Source organism: Sturnira hondurensis, unplaced genomic scaffold, assembly GCF_014824575.4.
Source record: "Sturnira hondurensis isolate 20B ecotype Veracruz unplaced genomic scaffold, ASM1482457v3 Scaffold0006437, whole genome shotgun sequence".
Taxonomy (NCBI): domain Eukaryota; kingdom Metazoa; phylum Chordata; class Mammalia; order Chiroptera; family Phyllostomidae; genus Sturnira; species Sturnira hondurensis.
This window is the reverse complement of record NW_028079068.1, coordinates 9,566,544-9,592,494: the sequence shown is the minus strand read 5'-3', so window position 1 is coordinate 9,592,494 and position 25,951 is coordinate 9,566,544. Positions and strand designations below refer to the sequence as shown.

The following is a 25,951-nucleotide window of genomic DNA, read 5'->3' as shown; positions in this document are numbered from 1 at the left end:
TGGGGAAGTTCTCCTTTATTATTTGTTCAAATAAGTTTTCCACTCATGGCTGTTTCTTTCCCCCTTCTGGTACCCCTATAATCCGGATGTTGGAACGTTTAAAGATGTCCTGGAGGTTTCTAAGCCTCTCCTCATTTTTTTGAATTCTCATTTCTTCATTCCTTTCTGGTCGGATGTTTCGTTCTTCCTTCTGGTCCATTCCATTGATTTGAGTCCCAGTTTCCTTTCCATTGCTATTGGTTTCCTGGACATCTCCCTTCATTTCAATTAGTTTAGCCTTCATATGTTCCTCTAATTTGTGACTGTACTCTACCAATTCTGTGAGCATCCTGATAAATAGTGTCTTAAATTGGGCTTCTGAGAGGCTGGCAATCTGTTGGTCGCTTAGAGTTATTGGCTCTGGGACTTTGAGTTCCTCTTGCGCCATCTTTTGGGCTGTTCGTGCCTGTTAAGTAGCAGGATCGGAGCCCTAGGTTTTCACCAGAGCAGGGCAACTCAGTCGCTGGGTTGTGAAGTTGTAAGTGGGGGCGGGGTCAAAGAGGTACAATGGCTTCCCTCTGCTGACTGCTGCTGCGACCCCCACCGGCACCACAGCCACCACTGTTACCAGGCCCACCCGTTTTGTTCCACTGCACTCGAGTGTGCCACCACTGTCAGCCCTCCACCACTGGGTTCATCCCCTGGGGCCTGCGTGGTCCGTCTCACTGTGCGAGAATGTGCGACCCTGGTCAGTCTGCCCCGCACTCCGACTGGCCTGGGCTGCCCACGCGCGCCTAGAGCCTAAGTCAGGGGATCTGTCCTGCCCGACCCAGCTCCACTGCTGGTTCCACCTCTCTTACCGTCCCCATTGAATGGTTTGTAGTTGTCGGACTTCCGTATAATTCCGTTTTCTGGTCTTTGGGTGTGTCCTAGTTCTCCAAAACCCCTGTTGTAGTCAAACTTGGTTGTGGGAGAAGGCACAGTGTTTCCACCTATGCCTCCATCTTGGCAGAAGTCTCATTGTTTTTTAATTAGGTAAGAATTTTAAAGAATTTATGTTAACTTTAAAGAGAGAGAAAAAACATTGATTTGTTGTCCCACTTATTTATGCGTTTTGGTTGATTTGTGTATGTGCCCTGACCGGGGACTGAACCCACTACCTTGGTGTATCGAAACAGTGCCCTAACCACAACTGGGCTAGCCAGCCAGAGCTGTTATCTCGTTCTTTAATCTCTCTTCTGTTATTTTTATTTTTATTATTTTTAAAGATTTTATTTATTTATTTATTTTTAGATGGGAAGGAGAGAGGGAGAGAAACATCAATGTATGGTTGCCTTTTGTGCATCCCCTGCTGGTAGTTAGCCTGCAAGGAACTGGTTTGCAACCCAGGCATGTGCCCTGACGGGGAATCGAACCGCGATCATCTGGTTTGCAGGCCCGCGCTCAGTCCACTGAGCTATGCCAGCCAGGGCTTCTTTTTTTTTTTTTTTAAGATTTTATTTATTTATCTTTAGAGAGGAGGAGAAAGAGAGAAGGAGAGAAATATCAATGTACGGTTGCCTCTCATTTGTCCCCTGATGGGACCTGGCCTGCAACCCAGGCATGTGCCCTGACTGGGAATCGAACCTCGATCCTTTGATTCACAGGCCCACGCTCAATCCACTGAGCTACACCAGCCGGGGCTCTCTTCTTTTTAGTTGATTTGAATTTTCTTACTTTGACAACTACCATGTGATATACAACACCAAGTACTTTTTTATCTGCAACTTTAACACCAGACTGAGAACTTTTCCTTTCTGTTCTTGAAATTCTGGTGAATTTCTTCTTCTAAATTAGCATTGCTAGAGTGTCTTCTCTGTTTGCCAGCTGTTTGCCTGCAGCGAAAATTTCTCCTTCACTTTCACTTTTTTTGCAGGTTATTGGAAAAGTGGTCTTTGAATATGGGATGCACACCCTTCCTCCTAATCCTGTGTCCTTTCCTGTGGTTTCCTTTCAGAACCATTATCAGCCCACACCCTCACCCTCCACCTGTACCTCACCCCCATCCTCCACCTCATCCTCACCCTCCACCTCCACCCTCCAACCCCACCCTCACCCTCACCCTACACCCTCACACTATACCTCCACCTCACCCTCACCTCCACCTCATCTTCACCCTCCACCTCCACCCCAGCCTTTTCCTCATCCTCACCCTCCACTCACCGTCACCCTAACCATAACCCTAACCCTCACTCTCACTCTCACCCTCATACTACACTCACCCTCACTGTCACACTCACCCTCCACCTCCACCTCACCCTCATCCTAACCCTCACCCTCATCCTAACCCTCACCCTCATCCTTACCCTCACACTCACTCACCCTCACACTCACCCACACACTCAAACTAACACACTCACCCTCACACTAACCTTCATACTATACTCACACTCACACTCACCTGCATACTACACTTACCTTCACACTCACCCCCACACTCACCCTCACACTACACTCACCCTCCACCTTACCCTCATACCCACCCTCACACTTACTTTCACACTCACCCTCACACTCAAACTAACACACACTCACTATCACACTCACACTCACCCACACTCACACTAACACTCACCCACATTCACACTGACCCTCACACTCACTCTGACCCTCATACTCACACTCACCCTCACAATCACTGACCCTCACACTCTCACACTACACTCACCCTCCACCTCACACTCACCTCACACTCACCCTCACACCCTCACCATCACCCTCAAATTAACACCCTCACACACTCACATGCACACACACACTCACACTAACACCCTCACACTCACACTTGCCCTCATACTACACTCACCCTCACACTCACCCTCAACCTCACCCACTCTCACACTCAACCTCACACTGACCCTAACCCTCATACTCATCTTTCATCTCACACTCCCCCTCACCCTAACACTCAAACTAACACTCCCCCTCACACTCCCCCTCATACTACTCACCGTCACATTCACTCTCACACTCAACCACCCTCACACTCACCCACCCTCACACTCACCCGCACACTACAATCACCCTCACACTCACCCTCACCCTCACACTGAAACTAACACTCCCCCTCACATTCACCCTCATACTGTAAGCAGGAGACCTGCCTACACAAGCCCGGACAAGTCAGAAGGACACGATCCCTTTGCTGAGCCACTAAGATAAGAAAGGGTGAGCAACTAGGTAACTAAGGAGTAAGAACAAAAGAACATTGTGTGACCCTGTCAGCAGCCCTGCTTTCTCAGCAGCCCTGCTTCTTGCTTCTGTAAACCTGCTTCTGCCACGTAGGCTTAGTAAGATCGCTTCCGCATGCCACACTGTATAAACAAGCCCCTGCCTGAGCTCGGGGCCCAGGATTTGGAGACCGCCTCCTCTGGGTCCGCATGGGTAAATAAAGTTCCACTCCATACATCCGAAAGCGGCTGAGTTGTTTTCTGTAACAATACTACACTCACCCTCACACTTACTCAAACTCACACTCACCCTCATACTACACTCACCCTCACACCACCCTCACACTCACCCTCACCCTCACCCTCACACTCGCCCTCAACTCACCCTCATCCTCACCCATGGGGAGCTGCAGCCCATGACCCTGCACTCTGGGTTCCCTGTGACTTATATCCCTAACTCTTAAAAACATTTTTTAAACTGGGATATAATTGACCTGAAATTGTGTAAGTTGACTTTTTTTATGTGATGTCTTTGGTTTTGGTATTATAATCATATTGCCCTCCTAGGATGAGTTGGGGAATGAGGGCTTCTTTATTATTTTTTGGTGTTGAAACTCAGTGTGAACCTTCCTTTAAGTGTTTGGAAGGACTAACCAGGGAAGCTAGTCTGGCCTGAGCTTTGCTTGTGAGTAAGGTGCTCCCAGTGTCTTTGCCCCTTGGCTCACTCAGAGAGTAGTCCTTGAGCTTCCCACCTCCAGGAAATGAGGCCCAGGGCCAGCCTTCTGGACGCTGGGTCCTGACTCAGTGGCGGTGGAGGTTGAGGCCTACTTTTCTTCGATGCATGAACTTTCCCTCTAAGCCCTGTTTTTCCATGTCATCATGTCGCCTTAGCTGTGCCTGCGTGCCCCTGCCTTGCTCTTTCCCTAGCCAGACTCGCTGGTCTGCTTGGTTGGGAGGGGCCCGCAGCCGGCTGCACAGAATTGTGTGGAGACTGAGGCATCCAACACCGACCCAGCCTCCCTTCAGCCTCCCTTCTGTTACAGCCCTTCCTTCACGCCCAGGATCCAAGGAGCCCAGAGCCACCAACCTTTGGGGGATTTCTGCAGTGAAAACTGGGTGTCTTCTTAACCTCCCTCCCTTCTGGTTTAGGAACAGAATTTCAATGAGTTTTTGCTCCGCTTTGCTTTTAATCCATCGTGTTAGTAACTGTGCATACACCTGTTCTCCAGTTTCCAGTGTCATTGGCTAGTGTTGACTGCCTCGTTGGTGCCCATGGTCACACCATGTCCCCTTCTGTGACCCTTTGCTGTCCCTCGGCGGGGTTTGGCAGGGAGTGAGTTACCGTGTGGTCGATTGGCCGTCTTACCTGGAGGTCATCATCTCCTGTTCTTTTCCCTGCACTTCTAGAAGTCTGTCGTCTAGGGCGTAGGGTATAGCATTTCTTTTCTTTTTAAAGATTTTATTTATTTATCTTAGAGGGGAAGGGAAGGAGAGAGAGAGAGAGAAATATCAATGTATGGTTGCCTCTCGTGTGTCCCCTGCCGGGAACTGGGAACTGGCCTGCAACCCAGGCATGTGCCCTGGCTGGGAATCGAACCTCAATCCTCTGGTTCGCAGGCCTGTGCTCAATCCACTGAGCTACACCAGCCAGGGCTTAAGGAACTTTTATTATGAAAAGCATATAATCTATTCAAAAGTAGAGAGAATGGCATAATGAATTTCCATGCACCCAACACTCAGCTCCAGGAATTGTTTCTGCATGCTAATCTTATTTCAACAATTCCATCCTTTCCACCATTGGGTTATTTTGAAACAAATCATATCATTTCATCCATCAATTCAATATGTATCACTAAAAGGCAGTCTTTGAACACACACATACACACACACACACCACAATACCTTTCTCACATGTAAAAAATAATAATGCCTTATATCATCAGGTTGCCCCTCATGGTCAATTTCCCCAGTTGTCCCATAATTTTTTTAAAGATTATTTATTTATTTATCTTTAGAGAGGAAGGGAAGGAGGGAAGGAGAGAAATATCAATGTATGGTTGCCTCTCATGAGTCCCCTGCTGGGAACTGGCCTGCAACCCAGGCATGTGCCCTGACTGGGAATCGAACCGCAATCGTGTGGTTCGCAGGCCCGCGCTCAATCCACTAAGCTACACCAGCCAGGGCAATTTAAAAAAATATATATTTTATTTACTTATTTTTAGAGAAGGGAAGGGAGGGAGAAAGAAAGGAAGAGAAACATCAATGTGTGGTTGCCTGTCACTTGTCCCCTACTGGGGACCTGGCCCGCAACCCAGGCATGTGCCCTGACTGGGAATTGAACTGGTGACCCTCTGGTTTACAGGCCAGCGCTCAATCCACTGAGCCACACCAGCCAGGGCCCATAATTTTTTTAAAGAGATGATTTGTTCCAACAGGATAGAAAAACACAAGACCCACGTACTGCATGCGTGGACCTCCAGTGTTATCTGGGGGGCAACGTGTGCAGCTGAAGAACTGAATTTCCCGGCTTCCTGTGTCTCGGTTTGGCCAAAGAAGTAGCAGTGTGGGCGAGGCTTCTGAGAAGACTCCCTCAAAGGAGCTGTTCACTGGGAGATGAGCACCTTGTATCCACCCCTCCTCTCTTCCTCCTGCTGCCTGGAACGTGAGATTGGATTTCTGGAGCTCTAGCATCCACCTTGGGCCCTGAGGTGGCTGTGCAAAGCCAAAGTAGGAAGCTGACTTTCCACTCTGCTACTGTGTCTGGTCTTTATTTTCAAATCATTTACGATTAGGTTCAGTTTTAATAAACAAAACAAAACAAGTATTTTTAAAGTAGGGGTCTAAACATAATAGAAATTATTTTTCTCTCACCTAAAATAAGCCTAGAGGTAAACCATCCCTGCCTAATATAGTGGTTCTATAAAGTCATAGGGTATATTCGCCATCTGTGGCCATGTATAGAACTAATTACACTCCAAACGCACAGGCACAGAACCACAATGGACTACCTGGTCCAGTTTCTGAGTGTCAGAGATCCCTCTGGGATCCCAGAGGCCAGGGCAGCAGTTCCTCCTACCTTGGCTGAGTCCGGAGGAGCCACGGGTTTCAGGCTTCCATTCCCAGCCCTCTGGGTCTCTCCAAAGAGCTCAAAATGCCAGCTGACTTCCTCCAGAACAAGAGATTCAAGACAGAAAGAAGGAGCAAGAGAGAGGGTACCCTCAAGGTGGGAGCTGGTCTTCCCTCTGTCTCAGAAGTGGGTACCACTAGGCCTCTTTTATCCTTCCTGCCCATGGCTCCCACCCTCACCCCACTCCACCTCCCTGACCTGCAGCCTCCCTGACCTGCAGCCTGTCTCATTGTCCCTCACTGCCATGCCCTTTGGTTTCTTAAGAACGCCTCAGGTCAGCCCTGGCTGGTGTAGCTCAGTGGGTTGAGCGCGGGCCTACGAACCAGAGGATCGCGGTTCGATTCCCAGCCAGGGCACATGCCTGGGTTGCAGGCTGGTTCCCTGCAGGCCAACTCCCAGCAGGGGACACATGAAAGGCAACCATACATTGATATTTCTCTCCCTCTCTCCTTCCTCTCTGATAAAATCTTAAAAAAAAAAAAAGAACGCTTCAGGTCCCTGTCCATTTCTTCATCTTTCTGTCCTTTTTGTCCCCACTTCTGGCGCCTGATTTGGTTGGCTGAACAGTGCAGAAGCCGCCATGCAACCAACTCCTCAGCCGCCGTGACCTCCGAACCTGCCAGAACCCTAAGACCCATCCTGCTCCCCTTGGGTCCATTCTCACCTCCACGAACACCCCTGGCCCCTTCCCTTTGTGGGATGCCCTGCCCTCTTCTCCCTTTATTGAATTTCTTCCCATCCAGCCAGGCCATGATGGAGCCCCCTCCTCCAGGAAGCACCCTCCTTTTGGCTTGTGGTGCTTTCATGACTTTTCTCTCTCCCTGCCAGAAAGGTTGGCTGGGGAGATGGGATGAAACGGGGTGGGGGTGGGGGTGGCGGGCGCCCGCCTCTCTCTCCTCTGGACTTGTGGGGGATGTGGGAAGCTCCGTAAGTGGGGGCACAGTGAGTGGTATAAGCCCCTGGCTGTAGCCTCTCTGTGTTGAACTCCGTGTCCTTTGGGGGGCTGGAGGTGTTACGGGGGGGACGACTCTTCCCTGAGAGTGATCATATTGAAGCGTAGGTCTACGTGCCTCCTCTCTCGTCCTCACCACTATGACAGGGGCCTGGCTCTCGCTGGGGCTTTTCTGTCTTTCCCATGTGATGCAAAGAGGAAGGGATGGTTGTTAGATGCATGGCCTGGGTTCCAGCACAGCCTTCTGGGGTGGCCTTGTGCCGGCCTGTGGCTTCTGAGACCGGGTCTCCAGCGTTCCTGGCGCCTCTCATTTGCCAAATCTTATCTATGGCCCCCGCATCCTGGGGCTCCACCTGGACCTTCCGACAAACAAGTCCCTGCTTGCTTAAGTAGCCCCCATCTGTTGCTGGGACCAGGAGCCCTGTGGAGGGGCAGTCAGGGGTCTTCTTAAGATGACCGAACAGGGTCAAGCCAGGGTATCAGGGCCCAGGGTTCTCTGAGTGGGGCCAGTTTCCCGGGCTTAGTGTTTGGGTAGCCTGACGGTTTTTTCTGGCAAATGCGGGGCACCAGGGGCAGAACCAAAGTGCCTGGGGCGGGCACGGTGCCCCAGGGCCTCCCGACCCCACCGCATCTCCAGCGGGCCTGGGAGCACAAAGGCGGCTGGGACTCCGGGCCGCTGTGCGAGGTCCTGGCGCCCCCTGGTGCCCGAGGCAGGGATGGGCTCCGCAGCACTGAGATGGCAGGGGTGGCCACGCCCTCCACCGGACCTGCTCCAGAAGATTCCCCGACTCATGGATGGTCACTTCTATGTGGAGAGAATGGGGAGCCGCAGGGACTGGCAGCCCCAGGTTGATCACAGGCTCCAGGCAGCAGCACGCGTTGGGTGCATGCCCGGGGGGCGCCCTTGCATGCTGAGGTCACTCTAGGGGACAGGTCAACTGCAGTGGTCACAGAGGGCCCTTCCCGTGACCCAGGCCACTGTCCCGATTCTCCCACATCCTGCGGGGTCTGCACGCAGGGACAGAACTGTGCACTTCCCACCTCCCAAACCCGCCCCGGGATCCACACTGTGCGCCAGGAAGGCCCCCCGCCCCCCCGCCCCCGCCAGGATCTTGAGCGCAGAACGTGAGTTTCTGGGTTCTGCTCCAAGTCCACGATAGAGGTCAGGTCGCTCCTGTGATTCGCTTCTAAAAATCCCAGCTCTGCCTGGGAGCTTCCAGTCTGCACTGCCCAGCAGGCGGCCACGGCCACATGTGGCTACTGAGCTCTTGAAGAGTAACAGAGGAACCTAACTGCTCATCTTAATTTTAATTAAATGTAAAAGCAAGCAATGTGTTTCTGTAATACAGTTTTGGTTTTGGTAGGATTGCGTATCACTTTAAATGCTGAAACGTGTAGATATGCTATGTAAAGTACACACCGGATTGGAAAGCGTTGGTGCACAAATAAGAATGTAAACTATCTCAATCATTTCTCAATAGCCACTGCACACTTAAGTACTTTGGATATATTGAGTTAAATAAGACATTAATTTTACCTCTGAAAAAATGTGGTCACTAAGAAGTTTTAAATTCCTTGTGTAGATGGCATTCTATTTCTGCTCCAGGGCTGGGCTAAACCTGAGTTTTATTTTCTGACTCTACTGCAAACCCCAGAGGGTGGGAACCCTGCTATCAGTGCAAACGCGGTCAAGGCCATGACCCCCGGGACCAAGCCCATGCGCCCCCTGGGCAGGAGGTGAGCCGGGCTCCCGGGCCTACCCGGAAGCGTGGCGTAGGAGTCCCGGGTGGCAGGCTCACACAGACCCGGTGCCCACGGCCCCTGGCGTGTTAGATGGGCACGAGGCTTGGCACGGCATGAACTCGTGCAAAGAACACTCAGCAATGTCCTCAAGACTTGGCTCCCACCGCTGACTTTGCTACTCACTGTGTGCTCAAGTCTCTCAGCACCTCACAGGCAGTTTATATGAAATGTGGCCACGCCTGGTCTGCCTTGCCAGTGGCTCCCGGGTCCAGCGAGAGGTGGGGGGGCTCCTCCCGCCACTGCCGAGGGTGGTTCTCTCTGGAGGAGGGCGTGACAGAGAATTTTCACGTTCCTGGGATGCTGATTTGAACTCTGCAGAGGTGCATCTTTTAAAAGCCATGTTCCACACTTTAAAGTGTACGTCAGGGGACTGTACTATACACCTGATTTGTTTCTAAACTGGAACAGAATCTGGGCTGAGCCTCTCAAAGGGAGCTGCTTGCTCTGCACTGGCTGACTTGGCCGACAGGAGCCACGGGAAGAGAAGCTGGGACAGATGGGAAGGCCCAATCCCGCCGCCGTCCAGCAGCCCCTCTCCAGGTGAGCTGGCAATGCCCAGTCAGCCAGAAGGTTGAGTTTTCCTCTTAGAAATCCCAAATCTGTTCCTGCCACTCTGACCACTTGACACCAGGTTCTGGGAACCAAGTTTGAGTCCCAAAGAGCTCTGAGGCACCCAGGTCCACAGAAGTGCCAGCCTTCTTCAAAAATAAACATCCTTCATTATGGACATACGCATGCACACTTTCACACACACCTCACACACAGAACAAGGGGGGGAACGCTCCTGTCTCTTATCCTCTAGCCGCAAACCCCAGAGTAACTCTTCATCCCGAGCTTCTGGGGGCGCGCCCTGTGACGCCAGGCACTGGAGAGCAGGGGTGGACTGTCAAGGTGGGCTGTTCTGGGCTCACCCAGGGATCTGAGTCCCTCGGAAGCCTGCCAGCTTTAGTTTGTTTCTCATAAACCAGGACACTCAGTCTGCCAGGAGCTTTGGGGCCTCTGCAGGACCAAGGGTTGTGAGAGCCAGATTCTCTTTGCCCTTGTTCTAGGTGGGAAGTAGGAAATACCAGGGCCCAGGATTGTGGAAACACACCCTGGGGGCAGAGAGCAGCTTCAGAGATGTAAAGAGAATTTAAGGTTAGTAAAAGTTCTGGGGTGCCAAGCACCCAATTTTCATTTACAAGACAATTATGTCTCAGGAATCCCAGGGCTCCCTTCTTGGGGGAGGGACACAGACACAGCCTCAGGCAGGCAGCAAGAGCCACCTATCACCTGGGAAGCTGTGTGAGACCACCAGTGAACGTGCTGGGACTCCAGAGCAGTGTTTGGTTTTTAACTTTTATTTACTTTCAGAGAGGGAAAGAGATACAGTGATTGGTTGCCTGTCACATGCTCCCAACTGGGGACCTGGCCCACGACCCAGGCATTTGCCCTGACTGGGAATCAAACCTGTGACCCTTTCCATTTGTAGGCTAGCGCTCAATCCACTGAGCCACACCAGCCAGGGCATCGACACCCTGGCTGGACGTCACGGAGCAGTTTTTAAAGCAGCCTTGAGTGATATGACTACTCACATGACCTGCAAGTTTCTTTATTCTTTCAGCTGGAAAACGGGTGCTCTAAACTCCCCCAAAGCTCTACACTCTGACCCTGAAACCTCGATGTTTCTCGGGTTGATGTAATTCCTCCCAGGACACTATATCTAGTATTGTTTAAAAGCCCAGATGGAGTGGGGTTTCCAAGTGTCAGAGTCAGAACCTGCTGGTTTAGAGACTTGTACACATGAGCCCAAGGCTGCACAGCTGGTTGATGAGATGGGACTAGAACTCCCAGGGCTAGTTGAGGCCTCTGGTCCATTACACCCTGGACTGAGGGGTCGCTGAGACCACCTGCAAAGAGCACACTTTGCCTCTGAGCACTGGGGGCAGCCAGGGTGGCTGGAGGGTTTACTTGCCACAGGGGAGCTCAAGGGTTATTCACAGTGGACGTTTCCTAGGTGGCCCACCCTCCCACCCTCTCCCTGGTGGATACAAAGTTGGGCCTACTTCGGAGTACATCAGGATGCAGAAAGGAAAAGGAGTATGAGAAACGAATAAGGAGAAGAAAACAGTGGAGAGTTGGGGGAATGAGAACATGTGACCAAAGAAACTCAATCCTTTCCTCTCAAGGGCCGACACAATCCAGCTCCAAGCAGCTTCTCCGGGGCACTTGGGCAATACCGCCACCTGGTGGTCATTGAGGGCATATGCCTCAGGAAGGAATGAAAATGCAGCAGTAATTCAGGAGTCAGCTTCTGATGCAATACCCACTGCTCTCCCCTTCATGGTGGGCGCTGCCACCTGGCACAGGGGGGCACCTGTTGAAACAGAATGGCCACTGAAAGGAAGCCGCACTGCACGTGAACTCCAGGCCAAGTTGGTTCAGCATTAGCTGACAGGTCTGGAATGTCTGGGCTAACAGTGGCAGGGCAGTTACGCCTGCTCAATCATCCACTTGGGGGAACTGGGCCCTCAGGCCACAGGACTTCACGGGAGAGATGGCTTTTTAACGCCCTGCTGAAGCCTCACAGCCAGCAGTCACCTGCTGCTCCAGGGACAAGGACAGGACTCTGCAGGCAAGGCGCCTTGGTGACTGCTGTCCACATGTGACAGCCCTCCTCAAGCTGACCCAGTCTTACAAATAAGAGACTCCTAGGCAAAGGGTGGGAGTGGGGAGACCCAGAGGAACAGGAAGGACACTTTAAAAACAGGCTACGTAATCATGGGGGCTATTATCTTACTCATCAAGGTCCAGCCATTTGCCAAGGTATATACACATTTTATTTAAAAAAGTTTACAGTTTTCATTATACACAACTATGAAGAGGTTATAGTCAGAGGAGGCATTTGTCCTGTTGACAGATGTGCCCACCAGATCATCACAATGCAGGGGGGAGGGGAGGGAGAGGGCGAGGAAAAGAGAAGTGATAAAAAGCTGAGATTTCAATTAGGGGCTGGTCAGTCCCTTTTAACTCTTCAAGTATCACACAGTATGTACCAAGCACAATCAGTACGTGACGGCCATTTCTTCCCAAGCCCACAGCCGCGGCCAGTGTTCGCTGAGTTAAGAGTCTGGCTTCTTCAGGTGAGTGAGAACCTTCCCACCCGAGGGCTGTTCGCTCCCCGTCCCCGAGGGGCCTCCACTGCAGCCAGTCCCTAATGGAATCGCCAAGGTGTTCAGTGGCCAGAGAAAATGTGAACATGGATTCAGAAGTCCAAAGAAACATAGGTCTTTGTGCCCAGTCAGAAATTATTTGATTTCAGTCAACGAGGCTGTGAACCCAGTCAGAAAGCTGAGGAAATAAAACTTACTTTTGTTAACGGCTTTCACTTTTCTAATTGAGTTCCTAGAACACAGAAGGGTCACGTGCCACTTAAAATCAAACACTAGTTCCCAGGAACTTGACCCTTGGAAGCTAGTGGAGGGTCTGTTTTTCATGATTCTCAGCCATCCCAACAGGAAGCTTAATAGAAAGCCAGTGCCAGGCCAAGGCCGACTAGGGCTTCGGGGAGACTTTGGAGGGGAATTTCCTCCGGGGAGTCACTCTCCAGGAGCTTACATCAGCCAGTTGGCAATTAGAACAGCTTTTGAAGTGGAAGAAGAAAAAAAAAAACATTAGGTACAGGAGAGATTCATGGCAACTTCTGGTAATTATCTCACTAGTATAAAATGCTGGTTGAAACTGCACAGTAACCTCAAGGAGGGCAATTAGAGGAGATTAAAGCCTAAAAGAGCAAAAATGCCATTGTCTAGGTTGGCTAACTGAGAAACAGCAACCCACAAGGCCCCGGGGCTAGGGCAGCCGGAGAGCAGCGAATTCGGCGCCGCGGCCACCTTGCCAGTTGGCGTTTGGCGAGAGCTTAAGCTCAGTTGTTTCAACAGGGGCAAAGAGTGGCCTCGCGGGTACACCCCAAGGTGGGACTTCAAAAACTACCGGTACTAAGAAAGGAGGGGAACTGCCAGGAGCAACTCTGACTCACCACCACCACCTTTAAAAGCAGTAACATTCAGCCTCTCCGAGGGGCTCCAGGCGCTTTTCTGAGGGCTGCCAGGGGCAGCCTGGAAAAGCTCCCGGTGCTGAAACACCCCTGCCTCAGCCTTGCGCTCCCATCCCATCACTGGGGGCCCAGCATTCCCCATTCACAGCCGTCTTCCAGCTCCCTCTACACAAGCATGGTCTCCTACACCCACCTCTTCCAGGCCAGGGAGGGGACAGAAAGTCAGCATTAAGGAGGGATTCTGTTAACTTATCCAAAGTCAGTTTTGCAGTGGAGAGGAAAAGACCTACACAGAGCCAAACACAGGCACCGGACCAAGGTTGGTGCTCTGATGCGACAGACTCGCACGGAATGAGATGCAAAGCCTGATTGGAGTAGCAATTCCAGAAGCTTCCAGTGCTAATAGAGAAGTTCTAATTATACCTTCAACACACGAATTTGGATGGACACACAAGGACAGACATGGAGACACTCGCGCACAGAGCGGCCACACCCCGCTCTGCTGGCCCCTGCAGGCCCCCCCCACCGAGTCTTCAGCTGGGAGTTCTGCACCACCAGGCTTCCAGCGCTGGAGCTCTCGCCCGCAGGCAAGCTGATGTTTTTTCGTCAGAAAACATGGATTTAGTCGGGGCAGAGCTGTGGCCCTACTCACACACCTTCCCTAAACTCCGTTCTGCTAAGTGTTTTTGGACAAGATTTAAAGCAATTATTATCGGGACATCATTTTTCCTGGGAAGGTAATTAGAACACTATTGTTTATACAATATTGAAAAAATACATTTTTTATTGTTTGAACTCCAATCACCACCCAGCACTTTAAGCCTACCCTACGTCGCACCTACAATGAAGGTTATACCACAAGCAAACTGCTACTTCAGCAGGTGAGCAAGTCAGTGCCAGCAGCGACCCCCCTCCCCCGAACAGTGAGAAGACAACGTGCTAGGTAAGAGTTAAAGCACACCATTACATGTTACACAGTCAACACTACCCTTCCAACGAGCCACGAACGCCAGGCAACTCAGCACAGGAACTAACCACAGCCCTACGTAACTGCACTTGCAATTTTTTTTGAAAGAAGACCTTTTGCTTCATGCCCGTTATTAACATAAAATAAGTAAATTCTTTGTCTTTTTTTATTTAGGAAAATAATCATGCTAAAAGCAAATTGTACTTTATATAGATTTTCAAAGAAAGGATTGTGCTTTTTGAATAAAAAAGGGTATTTTCCAACCTCATTGACTCAAATCTTGTGGAATATATAGCACTTCTAAACTAAAAACACACATCAGAAAGAAACATTAAATTATCCCAGTGGGACATTCCAAAACTGTCTAGAGAAGGTTTTACGATTGGCTAATTCCGCTCCCGCCCCACCGGCTGCGTGACGCGGAGAGAAGGCAGAGGCGCAGCCCGGAGCCCTCCAAACTCAGCAGCAGCACCCGCGTCTGCAGGACACTCGCCAGCGACCCGGGCATGTGGTGAGCTGAGTAAACATTTCATTAGCAGGCATTTCAAACTGTCTGATTTCCTCTTAACACACACAGAAGAGAAGACCTTCCTTTACAACCTGTTTTACTACATCTTATTTCTGAATCCTTTCCTCTATTCGGTCACACTCTGAGAAAAGCTGTGTTGGTTTCCCCACATAGAGTCACTCTGGGTACAAGAACCTTTATTTGTTCCAATGATTACTCATTTGAAATTCAGAAAGTGCTGGGTCTAAAATACCCACTTCCCACCCCAGCAAGCAGATGATGACCAGGCTGCTGCCAAGAGCAGCAGCAGAAGGAAAACCAATACCAAGACGTGAGTGAGCACGCCCAGAGGTCACAGTCGCCAGATGGGTCTTCTTCCCGAGTCTAATGGCCCACTGACCGGCTGTCCGAGGAGGAGGCCATCTCTTGGCAGGTGAGTATTAAATTTGCAACCTGTCTAAGCACAATTCACACACACACCAAAAAAACCAAACCCCCCAAACAAAAATAACCCACAACCACCCTCCGATTTCAAGCTCTCAGTCCAGGGCAGCGGTCTCGTAGTGCCACCAACAGGACGAGGATGCGACTCTGCACGTGCTGGGTCAGAGGAAACGTCTTCCTGGTCACTTTTCTCTTCCCGTCCTGTCCTCGCAAACAAGGTCTGGATTACAAGCTCTACCCCAGGAGAAAGAATCAGGTTCAGAAAACACTTTCCAAAGGTTCTCCAAAGCAATACACTCGTGGCTGTAGGGCCGGGTAGCCAGAAGGGCAGGAATCTATATATAAAAATGTACTCAAAATCCGAGGCAAAAATTGTTTTAGGTTTCATTACTCCAATTAGCTCCCTGTTTAGATTGTTACTCCACAGAAATGGGGCCACCTGGGAACCACGGGGAGGAGCGCCGCTCCGCCGCGGCTGGCGCCAAAGGCCCCCAGAGCAGGCCCCTCCACCCCAATTCTCTCCTTTCCATTTTGAAAAGCACTAGTCTATCTTCACATCCAAGAGCTGGTTGGTTTGGTTTGTTTCTTTGGAACCATCAATAAAAGAAGCAACCTTTTCCTGTTATTTTTACTCATGTCTATCTATCAGAGCGGCCATTTCTTTTGACAGTTCAGTAGCACGCAGGCTGATGTGGCCAAACGGACTTATGAATCATGCATTCGGACCGCATATTGCTACCAAAATGGAATGTGGGGATATGCTATGCACCTCAGGTTGAGAAATGACCAAGAAATCAAGATCTAAAGGGTGATATATAATATATATATATCAATGCTATTATTCATAAAAACCTTGTTTAGTAATAAAAAAAATTGCTTTGTTTAAATATGAATATTATAGTCTGCTTCTCATGGTTAGGAAATAATAGTCTTTCTGAAAAGCAGGTGCTTTTGCTACTACAACTCCATATCCTGGGCCTCATCTTCCGAAAAGTCAGACATAGAACTCTCCGACGAGCTGTCACCGGTGCCCTCTTCCTGCTCTTTCAGTGCCTCCTCCGTCGCATACTTCTGGATGTACTCTGCAGGGGACGGGGAAGAAAACACAAGGGCGGTGAGCAGGCAGGCATAGGCTCCAGCTACCCCAAGGTGGGCGAGTCCCAGGGAAGTCCACGCTCTCCTCACACGTCAGGGGGTAACGAAGATGACAGCTGGGGTCATGCAGGTCACAAGGGAGACTCTGGGGCTTGTACATTTCGCCCCCATTAATAAGGGAGGCAAAGCAGGACACGTGACTTGTCCAGGGATGAACACACTATATCGCACCACCCTACAGCGCCTCCCAGAGGGAGGTGTGCAAGGCAGCCCAGCACGCCCCGGCCTTGCTGTTTGGCACAGGGAGGTCAGTGACCAGGGTGACCTGGCTTCCAGTCCTCCAAACTTGATGGTTTAGAAAAATGCGACACCCGCACTTTAACTTTCTGTATCAATAAAACCATTCACTTCCCACACAGCACAGGACTAGTTATGACTCCACAGTCATTCACAAGGAAATCCCCCATCATTCTTACATTTGTAGTTCTGTAACTATCGTCAGCCCAAATCTATTATTTTAGAAATAGATTTTAGTTTAACTAGATCCTGCCTGTCAGGTTTTTGAAGTAGCTGATAAAAATTTATGCTCCTATACCCAAGGCTGAAAAACTGCTGAACAAACAATTAAACTTGTCCCTGAAGTCTCTGGGTGCACGCTGTCCTCCAGGAAATGGCCGACCCACAGTGGGAAGAGGCAAGACACTTGGAATCCCATGCAGAGTTATAGCAGGAAAACCCCCAAACATCTCCTCCCATCCTTAAGCTTTGTTTTCCTTCCCTGGAATCACACAGACTAAATGAAAGAGGAAGGTAAACAGCCAAAAAAGGGCTTGTCAAATTTGAGTAACTTCCTTCAAGAACCTGGATAAGAATATTTTTAAAAAATATTTTTAGATTTCTGGCCAAGATGGAGGCGTAGGTGGAAACACTGTGCCTTCTCACACAATCAAAATTAAGGACAACAAAGATTTAGAAGCAAAAACACAACCAGAACAGACAGAAAACTGAACTGTACAGAAGTCTGACAACCACTCAACCAGACTGGTAAGAGGGGTGGAGCTGGCGGTGGGTACAAGGGGTCTCGACAGGAAAAGGAGGCGGCTGCCAGACTCAAGGGTGCAGGCAGCGCGGGGCTGACCACGGTCACACATTTGCGCGCAGATAAACTAGGCAGAAACAGACACCAAGACAGAGCACGCAACCTAGGGCCCCAGCACCGGGAAATAAAACCTAAAAGCACTGATTGAAAAGGTGCCGGAAGAGACTCCCAGTCTCATGGGAGAATTCGTTGGAGAGACCCACGGGGGTCCTAGAATGTACACAAGCCCACCCACCTAGGAACCAGCACCAGAAGGGCCCAATTTGCTTGTGGGAAGAGGGGACTGAAATCTAAAAGTGGAATAAGCACCGCTGTTCCCTCTCTGACCCCGCCCCCACATACAGCATCACAACCAGCAACTGGGTCGCCCCACCCTTAGGTGAACACCTAAGGCTCTGCCCCTCATAGGCAACAGGCGAGAGCTGACCAAAAAATTATGGCTCAAAGAGAAGAACAAATCAAAGCCCCAAAGCCAATACTTTAAAGCAACCAAGAGATAGCCAACCTATCAGATGCACAGTTCAAAACACTGGTGATCAAGATGCTCACAGAACTGGTTGATTTTGTTTGCAAATTAAATGAAAAAAATGAAGGCTACACTAAATGAAATGAAGGAAAATGCACGGGGAACAAACAGGGATGGAAAGAAAACTGGGACTCAAATCAATGGAGTGGACCAGAAGGAAGAAACATTCAGCCATAACAGAATGAAGAAACAAGAATTCAAAAAAATGAGGAGAGGCTTAGAGAAACCCCCAGGACATCTTTAAATGTTCCAACATCCAAATCATAGGGGTACCAGAAGGGGAAGAGAAAGAGCAACAAGTGAAAAACGTATTTGAACAAATAATAAGGGAGAGCTTCCCCAGTCTGGCAAAAGAAAGAGATTTCCAGGAAATCCAGGAAGCTCAGAGAGTCCCAAAGAAGGTGGACCCAAAGAGGAACACACCAAGGCACATCCAATTACATTACCCAAGATTGAAATGAAGGAGAGAATCCTAGAAGCAGCAAGAGATAAGGGGACAGTCACCTACAAAGGAGTACCCATCAGACTGTCAGCTGATTTCTCAAAAGAGACCTTGCAGGCAAGAAGGGGCTGGAAAGAAGTATTCCAAGTCATGAAAGGCAAGGATCTATATCCAAAATTGCTCTATCCAGCAAAGCTTTCATTTAGAATGGAAGGGCAGATAAAGTGCTTCTCAGATGAGGTCAAGTTCAAGGAGTTCATCATCACCAAGCCCTTATTATATGAAATGTCAAAGGGACTTAGAAAAAGGAGATTAAAAACATGAACAGTGAGAGGACAGCAAACGTACAGTTATTAACAAGCACACCTGGGGCAGGGCTGGGAATGTAAGACAGAAAACTGTACTTGAACAAGAATTAAATTAAAAAAAAAAAAAACCCGACCACACCTAAAACAAAAGCAAACTAAGCAGACAGAACAAGAGTGGAGCCACAGAAATGGAGATCATATGGAAGGTTAGCACCAGGGGAGTGGGAGGAGGTACAGAGAATAAGTACCATAAGTGTTGGGGAGAAAATAGACAGGGGAAGGGCAAGAGTAGTATGGGAAATGTAGAAGCTAAAGAACTTAAGACACATGGACATGAACTAAAGGGGGGGAATGTAGGTGGGAGGGGGTGTGCAGAGTGGAGGGGAATGAAACAAGGAAGGGAATAACTATAATGGCATAATCAATAAAATACATTATAAAAAAATAAAAAGAGCCCTGGCTGGTGTGGCTCAGTGGATTGAGTGCGGGCCTGTGAACCAGAGGATAGCGGTTCGATTCCCAGTCAGGGCACATGCCTGGGTTGTGGGCCAGTTTCCAGCAGGGGATGCATGGGAGGCAACCAAACATTAATGTTTCTCTCCCTCTCTCCTTCCCTTCTCCTCTAAAGATAAATAAATAAAATCTTAAAAAAAAAAGAAAAAAATTTTTAAAGGGTTGTGGAAAAAAAAAGAAGGAAAGAAAAAGAAAGAAGCCCTGGTGGATTGAGCACCAGCCTCTGAACCAAAGGGTTACCAGTTCAATTCCTAGTCAGGGCACATGCCTGGGTTGTGGGCCTGGTCCCTAGGAGGGGGCGTGCAAGGGGCAACCACACACTGATGTTTCTCTCTCTCTCCCTTTCTCCTTCCCTTCCCCTCTCTCAAAAAATGAATAAATTAATTAAATAAAAAAAGGAAAAAGAGTAAGTGACAGAGACCATATATGGCTAAAACTGGCCCTTTACAAAGGTAAGTTTGCAGATTTCTGACTTAAGAGTCCTACAAATTCTTAGTTATAAAACTTTACAGAAAAGAATTGAAAAAAAAAAAGCCGACCTTAGTTCATCTTTTAGAGTGAGAGAAATGTTTATTAAAGCCCCAGAAATACTATTTTTACTTGCTAGTGGGTTGGCTACTTTGTTTCCTCCTCTGTAGAAAGAAGACTCGGGGCTGTGACACCGTAATTTGACACTATCAGCCTCCTTAGTCCAGAATATTCAAAGGGACGCAAAGCTATTACGTGCTTACTAGGACAAGGCCTTTCAGGAGAGACAGAAACAAAGGAACAGTAAGGTCACTAAGAGAAAATTGCCCTCAGAGGCAAGCAGAGGAAGGGACTCGACCGAGGGCCAGGAAGAGTCCTACCTGTGGGGACCCCTGACTGACCGAGGCTTGGCGGGAGCCCAGCCCAGCCGTTCTGGGGGAAGCCACAGCCTCGCCCAAAGCACAGAGGGAGAAGGAAATGGCTGGCATGTTAAAACACAGCATGAAGTGAGAACTACATTTGTTTTCTTTCTTTAAAAATTTTTTGAAACAAACAAGGCAAAATGCACAAGTTCATCTAGAGATGGATGGTGGGGGCATGGTTATGTTTTTCTGTAGTGCTGAAATGTTCCCTAAGAATATAGTTGGGTATCTGCAATTCATCGCATTTTACTGTCATATACGGATGCATCTGGAGGAGTGGAGGCAAAGATGTAGGTCGTACACAGGGGTAGAGAACCTGGAACGGCAGGCTCAGAGGCCACTTGGTGAAGGCTGGGCAGGGAAGTGGGGTCTTCGGAGTTCTCCCGGCAGCCCAATGTTTACCAGGGGAAATAGCACCGACAACACATGAGCGCAGACACTGCGCTTATAAGAAGGGGGCACACCAACCTGGGTGCGCTGTTGGGCGTGGGACTGTGTGGAGGGCAGCTGGGGAGGGAGGTCATACCTAGGTATGTTTTTAGAAATCGTCTACTTGAAGGGGATATCTGAAGTTTCGAGAGGCATACAGGCTTCCTGAGTGGTGGGGGAGGAAGGCAGGGGGACTGAGGGACTGAATCTTAAAGAGAATGACTAAGTTTGGGAATGGAATGAGAACTGTTTTCAGGAAGGCAAGAGGTAAAATACCAAAGCTGCAGAGGTCCCTGAAAACAGGTCTTGAGAAGGGTCCAAAATGTCAGGAAGACATGAGATCACAGATTCAGTATAGGAGGGGAAACAAACTAGACCTCATGAGTTTAAGGCACAGAAGTGAGAAGTTTGAAAATGTAAGGAAATTAACAGCAAGACCCTTAAAGGGATCTAGGGAACGCGGAGGGAGCAGGAGGAAGGAAGTACGTGGGAGAACAAGACTGCAGGTTGGCAGGGGAGTGAGTCTGAGAGGCAGGACGGGACACCACTCACCTCCCATCGGAGGAGACAGAGGAGAGAGGGGCAGGTATAAATAAAGTTGAACTTGAGAGAACTTCCTGCAGAGCAGGAAGCCAGGGTGAGCTCAGGGCCCATGGCCAGGATTCCTCAGATCGCTCAGGAAGACGAAACGATCGCCAACATTAGCCCTTCAGAAAGCTGGACCAGCCGTTCGAAGACAGAAGTGTAGGCTGAGTTCCTTGTGCAACTGGCACTACAGCAGATGCGCACTAGCAGGGTCAGTGTCAAATCGCTGCGGCGCACTGGATGCACGGACCCACAAACAGGCACCGCACCGAGGTGTCTGTGGGTTGCACACCCTGTTAAGTGATTCCTTTGTCGAATTTTTAATAGTCTCATAATAGAATTTCATCTGGTTGAAACTGACTGCTCTTTAAAAAAACACATGTTTGGCTATGTAGATACTCTGCTGCATAAATTACATAATTTGCAAAGCATCTGAAACCTAAGTAAATTATTAGAGCAGATTTATTGCTATTTTATCTCAACAAAAGTACCAAACGAAACCCTGTAAAGACCACAGAAGATGAGGAAACAGAAGAAAACCCACGCTCCACCAGTCACCCCGCGCTTCTGTCTCATAGCTGCACGACTCAGAGCGAAGACCTACATATTCAGGCCCTCACAAATGACTCCTACTGCTGTCCCTTGCAAATGTACCTCAGAGGGGCACAGGCCTTGCAGAAGCTAACGTTCTGAACTGCTAGGCAGACGGGCCAGCACTGCTAAAAGCTGGGTGGAGCTCAATGCCTTCGTTTTGCTAAGAAGAACGGGCCTGTCTCCAGGGGCTTTGGATTCTCCTCCTCTCCGTGAACTCTCCGTGCCCAGCCTCCTCACTGTGGAGGTCCCCACGCACACACAGCGGACGCGGACAGCGCGATGGGTACCGGCACGCCTGTGTGAGGCTCTAAGTGTGTTTCGCGACTGTGACTCCTTTCCATGAAACTCGTGCCCCGTGCTCGATGCTCCAAGATGGGAAGACAGGATCCTGAATTCTGAAGGGTGAGGCCACCAGTGCCGCCCTCACGGAAAGGATTCCACCCCCACAGGTCATTTCAGGCCCTAGGAGGAAACCCCCAGGGCACCAGGGCACTGGGGCCGGGTGTCCGCAGCGGGGCAGGACCCTGCCGCCGAGAGGAGCGCGCTTCTCCGAGTGGAAGTGCACCCTTACGGGACTAAGCAAAGAAGCCAGCAGGATATTTTTAGTTCAACAGTAAAATGATATAATTTTAAGAGTCTAATGCTGGATGTGGCCATTACTTTCCCAACTTCCAAAAGGAACTGTTTTCCTGAGGGCCAGGATAGCTGTCTATACACAAATGTGAGATTATACCTTTCAATTAATATTTTATTCTCAAGTTCAATTTTCGAATTCTACAAGACAAGAGGAAGGAAATGCAGGCAAAGGTCCTTCTGGATGGACGTCCACAGGGACTCGGGCAGGGTCACATCGACTGACACCCGACAGTGAACCCTCCCACTTTCTCATCTCCTTCCGCTCTCTCTCTCTCCTTCCCTTCCCCGTGCTGGCACCTCCAACCTTCCCGAGTTTGTCTCTTGCCCTCGGAACTACTAGCAGAGGCTAGGGAGCTCTGCTCTAGGCAGCAGCTGTGTCTTTTTGGGCCTGAGAAAAATTATTAGTGACTAAGAAGGATGATTAGTGACCGAAGTCCAACAGACTAAGTTCTCCTGTCTCCAGGTAAAACCACCTGCTGCCTTACCTTTAATCTTCTGCTTGTACTCTTCCGGTCGGTGGAGGTACATGGCCGCGGCGTCACCATTGAGAGGGTCTATGGGGTTGGGATAGGCCAACAACTGGGGCAGGAAGGATTCAAATATATTGGTAAGATCTGGAAAAACAAACAGAAGAACATCACGCACGGAACAAGTTCAATTGAAATTCATTTGAATTCCGTGGTCAAAGCCGCCTACTTTTCTAGATATTGGACCACATGGAAGTAGGCTCCACTACACGTTACATATGCCTTTTAATACCAATTTAAAAAAATTTCAATTTAATTTTAATTTGAAGAACCAGATAAAACGATACCTGATACTCACTTTGAGAGGTGACTGCCCCAACCCTAATTTACCCCATTTTCTAAACTGAGAAATTGGGAGTTCTACATACGCTGTTTCTTAATTAAAACTTGTGCCCCAATACACTACATTCTCCCACACTGAGGGGTCCATCTGTTAATACGGCCTTCTCCTCCAGCTCTGGAAGCCCCCACTCGGAGAGTATTCAAGCACCAGATCTTGAAGAACTGAACACAATTTTGTACGCCTTGACATTTAATTCAATTCTCATAACTTCTAATTAAGATAAATATAATGAGTTATTCAATTGTTCTGGGTAATGAGGGTAAGAACCTATACGGACCACTTAAAATCATAAATAAGATAGGCAAGTACTAATTTATTGCATTTATTAATAGTCATTATAATGAAAGTTTAGTTACTCCCTTCTTGCCAGATTCAGCATAAGGAGCTGGACGCACACACGCCCCGCACACGCACACCCCCCCCCGCCCAACAGGCAACAACACCCCTGGAGCCATGCAGCGCTTCACCAGGCAGGCCCGAGAACCTGTGAAACAACCCCCACAACCCCGTTCACTTCAGAGACGCTGTGACTTCCCGTCAGAGGCCAGTGAACGGGGGACCCCAGGGCTCCCATTTCTCTGCACTATTCCAGCTACTCCACACGTTCAAGGAGACGTTTCTGTTTCCAGAGGGAGTGCTAATGTAACATCATTAAAAGTATTGTTCAATTTATTCTGCTCTTTTAATGGACTTAGTAAGTATTACAAGTCAGGCCACATCACTGTAAATGAGTTCTCACGGCCAGGGGTGACTCTGCTCCCTGGAGAGACACCTGGCACCGTCTGGAGAAAACTGAGGTGGTCACAATCAGGTGGGGGAGGGGGCAGGTGGTGGAGAGAGGCCAGGGATGCTGCTGAACATGCTACAATGCACAGGACAGCCCGTCACGACAAATAACTATACGAACCAAACATCAGTGGGGCTGAGGCTGAGATACACTGGTCTAGATAAGAAGGATCGGAAACGCTCTGTAAGGGGGAGTAACCGCAGGCCATGGGCCACACCTGGCCTGTCTCGACTAGCCAACACCACTCTGCTGCGGCAGCACAGAAAAGCCGTGGAAAACAGGCAAACAAACAGGTGTGGCTTAATTCCAATAAAGCCTTTAAGACACAGGCAGCCAAAGTTCGTCAGCCTCCACTCTAGAAAACCCTACAAACAGGAGGTGGCTCTTCCTGGTCACTGTGAGGTTAAGGAATGGGGCAGCTAGAATACGCTAGAGCCGCACTATGCCACGGAGCTCTCTGCACTGACGAGCTGTTCCGTGCCTGCACTGTCCACTGTGGCAGCCACTAGCCACACGTGGCTACTGAACACAAGAAATGCGTGAGACCATGAGGAACTGGACCACTCATTTTACATCATTCTCAGTGAGTAACTACTGGTGGCCAGTAGTAGATCCTGCACTGGGCAGCTCAGGTCTCAAGAGGGACGCGACGCCGAGTCCCATGGCAGCGAGACCAGTCCTGTGCCCAGGCAGAGGCAGCGGCAAACAGCAGTCTTACCTCCTACCCCGAGTTACAGACGTGGTGTTATTACAAGGACCAGGGCTCTTTCACCTTCATAAAGCTAGCTTTCAAAAGAATCACGTTACAGTCAGTTTCCCGTACATCAGGAAACAAACGCAGAAATTCCTGATCAAAACAGAAAAAAAAAAATCTTCCAAGATAACCCCCAACCATCTGCAGCAGGATTTTCACTCATCACTTTACTCATTTTACTCATCATTTTCTAAAAAGGAAGCAACGCACCCAGCAAGCCAAGAATTACCCATTCGTTATGCAAAACTACCGAGAACAGTTTGTTGAGGCTGAGGGACAGGGAGGAACGCATGCTCCCGCGCTGGGCGGTGGAAGCCCACCCGCTGGTGCGCTCTCTGGAATTACAGTATGTGCAGTGTGCATCCGCGGAATATTCTCAGAGTTATGTCGAGGAAACAGGCTTGTAATTTCTACTTTTCACACTTCAAATGCCACTTTATTATTTTTAACCTTTGAAAACAGCATTTTCCCATAAATACATCCTTTCTTTTTTGCATATTTGACATATTTAATAAAACATGACAAATCTGAAAATTTTTTTCTTTTCATCCTTGGATGGGTGGGTTACTGAGACTGCAGCAGAAAAATGCCAAAAAGGTAAGCAAACTAAGAAGGAAACACAAGGCGTGTGGAAGCGTCACAAATTAAACACGATCCCCGAGGAGGGACGTCATTACGAGTTACAGTGACACAGTAACGGCGGCAACAGCTGACACCCAGGCAGCAGCACGTTCCAGCCAGGCACCCATCAACGGTTGGCACGTCCTTCATTTCTCCGCAGCCGACGAGGGAGGTTCCATTACTACCTCCATTCTGCATGTGGGGAAACCGAGGCAGAAGGAGGTGAAGTGACCTGCCCAAAGGGCTGGGCTTCAAACCCAGGCCCATCCAAAGTGCAGCCTCTGTTACTGGATAAAATGAACACTGACTGCCTCGCCTTCACAATGGCACAAGCACCACAATCGTGTACCCTTGCAGATGGCCACTCCCTCCTCAAAGCTTTCCTTTTTCACAAGTTCGAGGCCAGCAAGATGGCCTCTCAGTGTTTCAGGCGTTTCGGGACTGAGCTTCCTGACATTTCAGAGGCTCCTATAAGCTCCTTTTCAGGTAGCTCAACCACAGGAAGCAGCCCGAGGCTGTTCACGGACACCCGCTCACAGTGACCGGGGCGCTTCTCCGGCCTGTCCTCACTGCCCGAGCTGCTCACAAGGGTTAGCAGGGGAGCGTTCCCACCATCCAACAACAAAACCTTTAAAAAAAAGCACGGGTTTCACTCGCTTCATGTTCAGAAGTGCTCCCGGACAGGACTCCAACACCGCAGACAACACGTTTCATAACCAGGGGTTTCCTGTGTTCCAGGAAGAGATTTTACACCCCTCCTCACCACTTTAGGTTTCT

At 49.4% G+C, this 25,951-nt stretch overlaps 1 protein-coding gene across 4 annotated transcripts in view; it reads right to left on the bottom strand.

The window, feature by feature from the left end:
• Positions 1–11,871: 11,871 nt before the first annotated feature.
• The window catches only part of UBE2H (ubiquitin conjugating enzyme E2 H), a 114,017-nt gene continuing 99,937 nt past the window's right edge, over positions 11,872–25,951 (bottom strand). For all 4 annotated transcript variants that reach the window (XM_037049205.1, XM_037049207.1, XM_037049206.1 and 1 more), the window contains 2 exons: positions 22,628–22,756; positions 11,872–16,107 (listed from right to left, as the gene is read on the bottom strand). In XM_037049205.1, the coding sequence (XP_036905100.1) occupies positions 15,983–16,107; positions 22,628–22,756 (254 nt within the window). In that variant the 3' untranslated portion in view covers positions 11,872–15,982. The remainder of the gene's footprint in view (positions 16,108–22,627; positions 22,757–25,951) is intronic.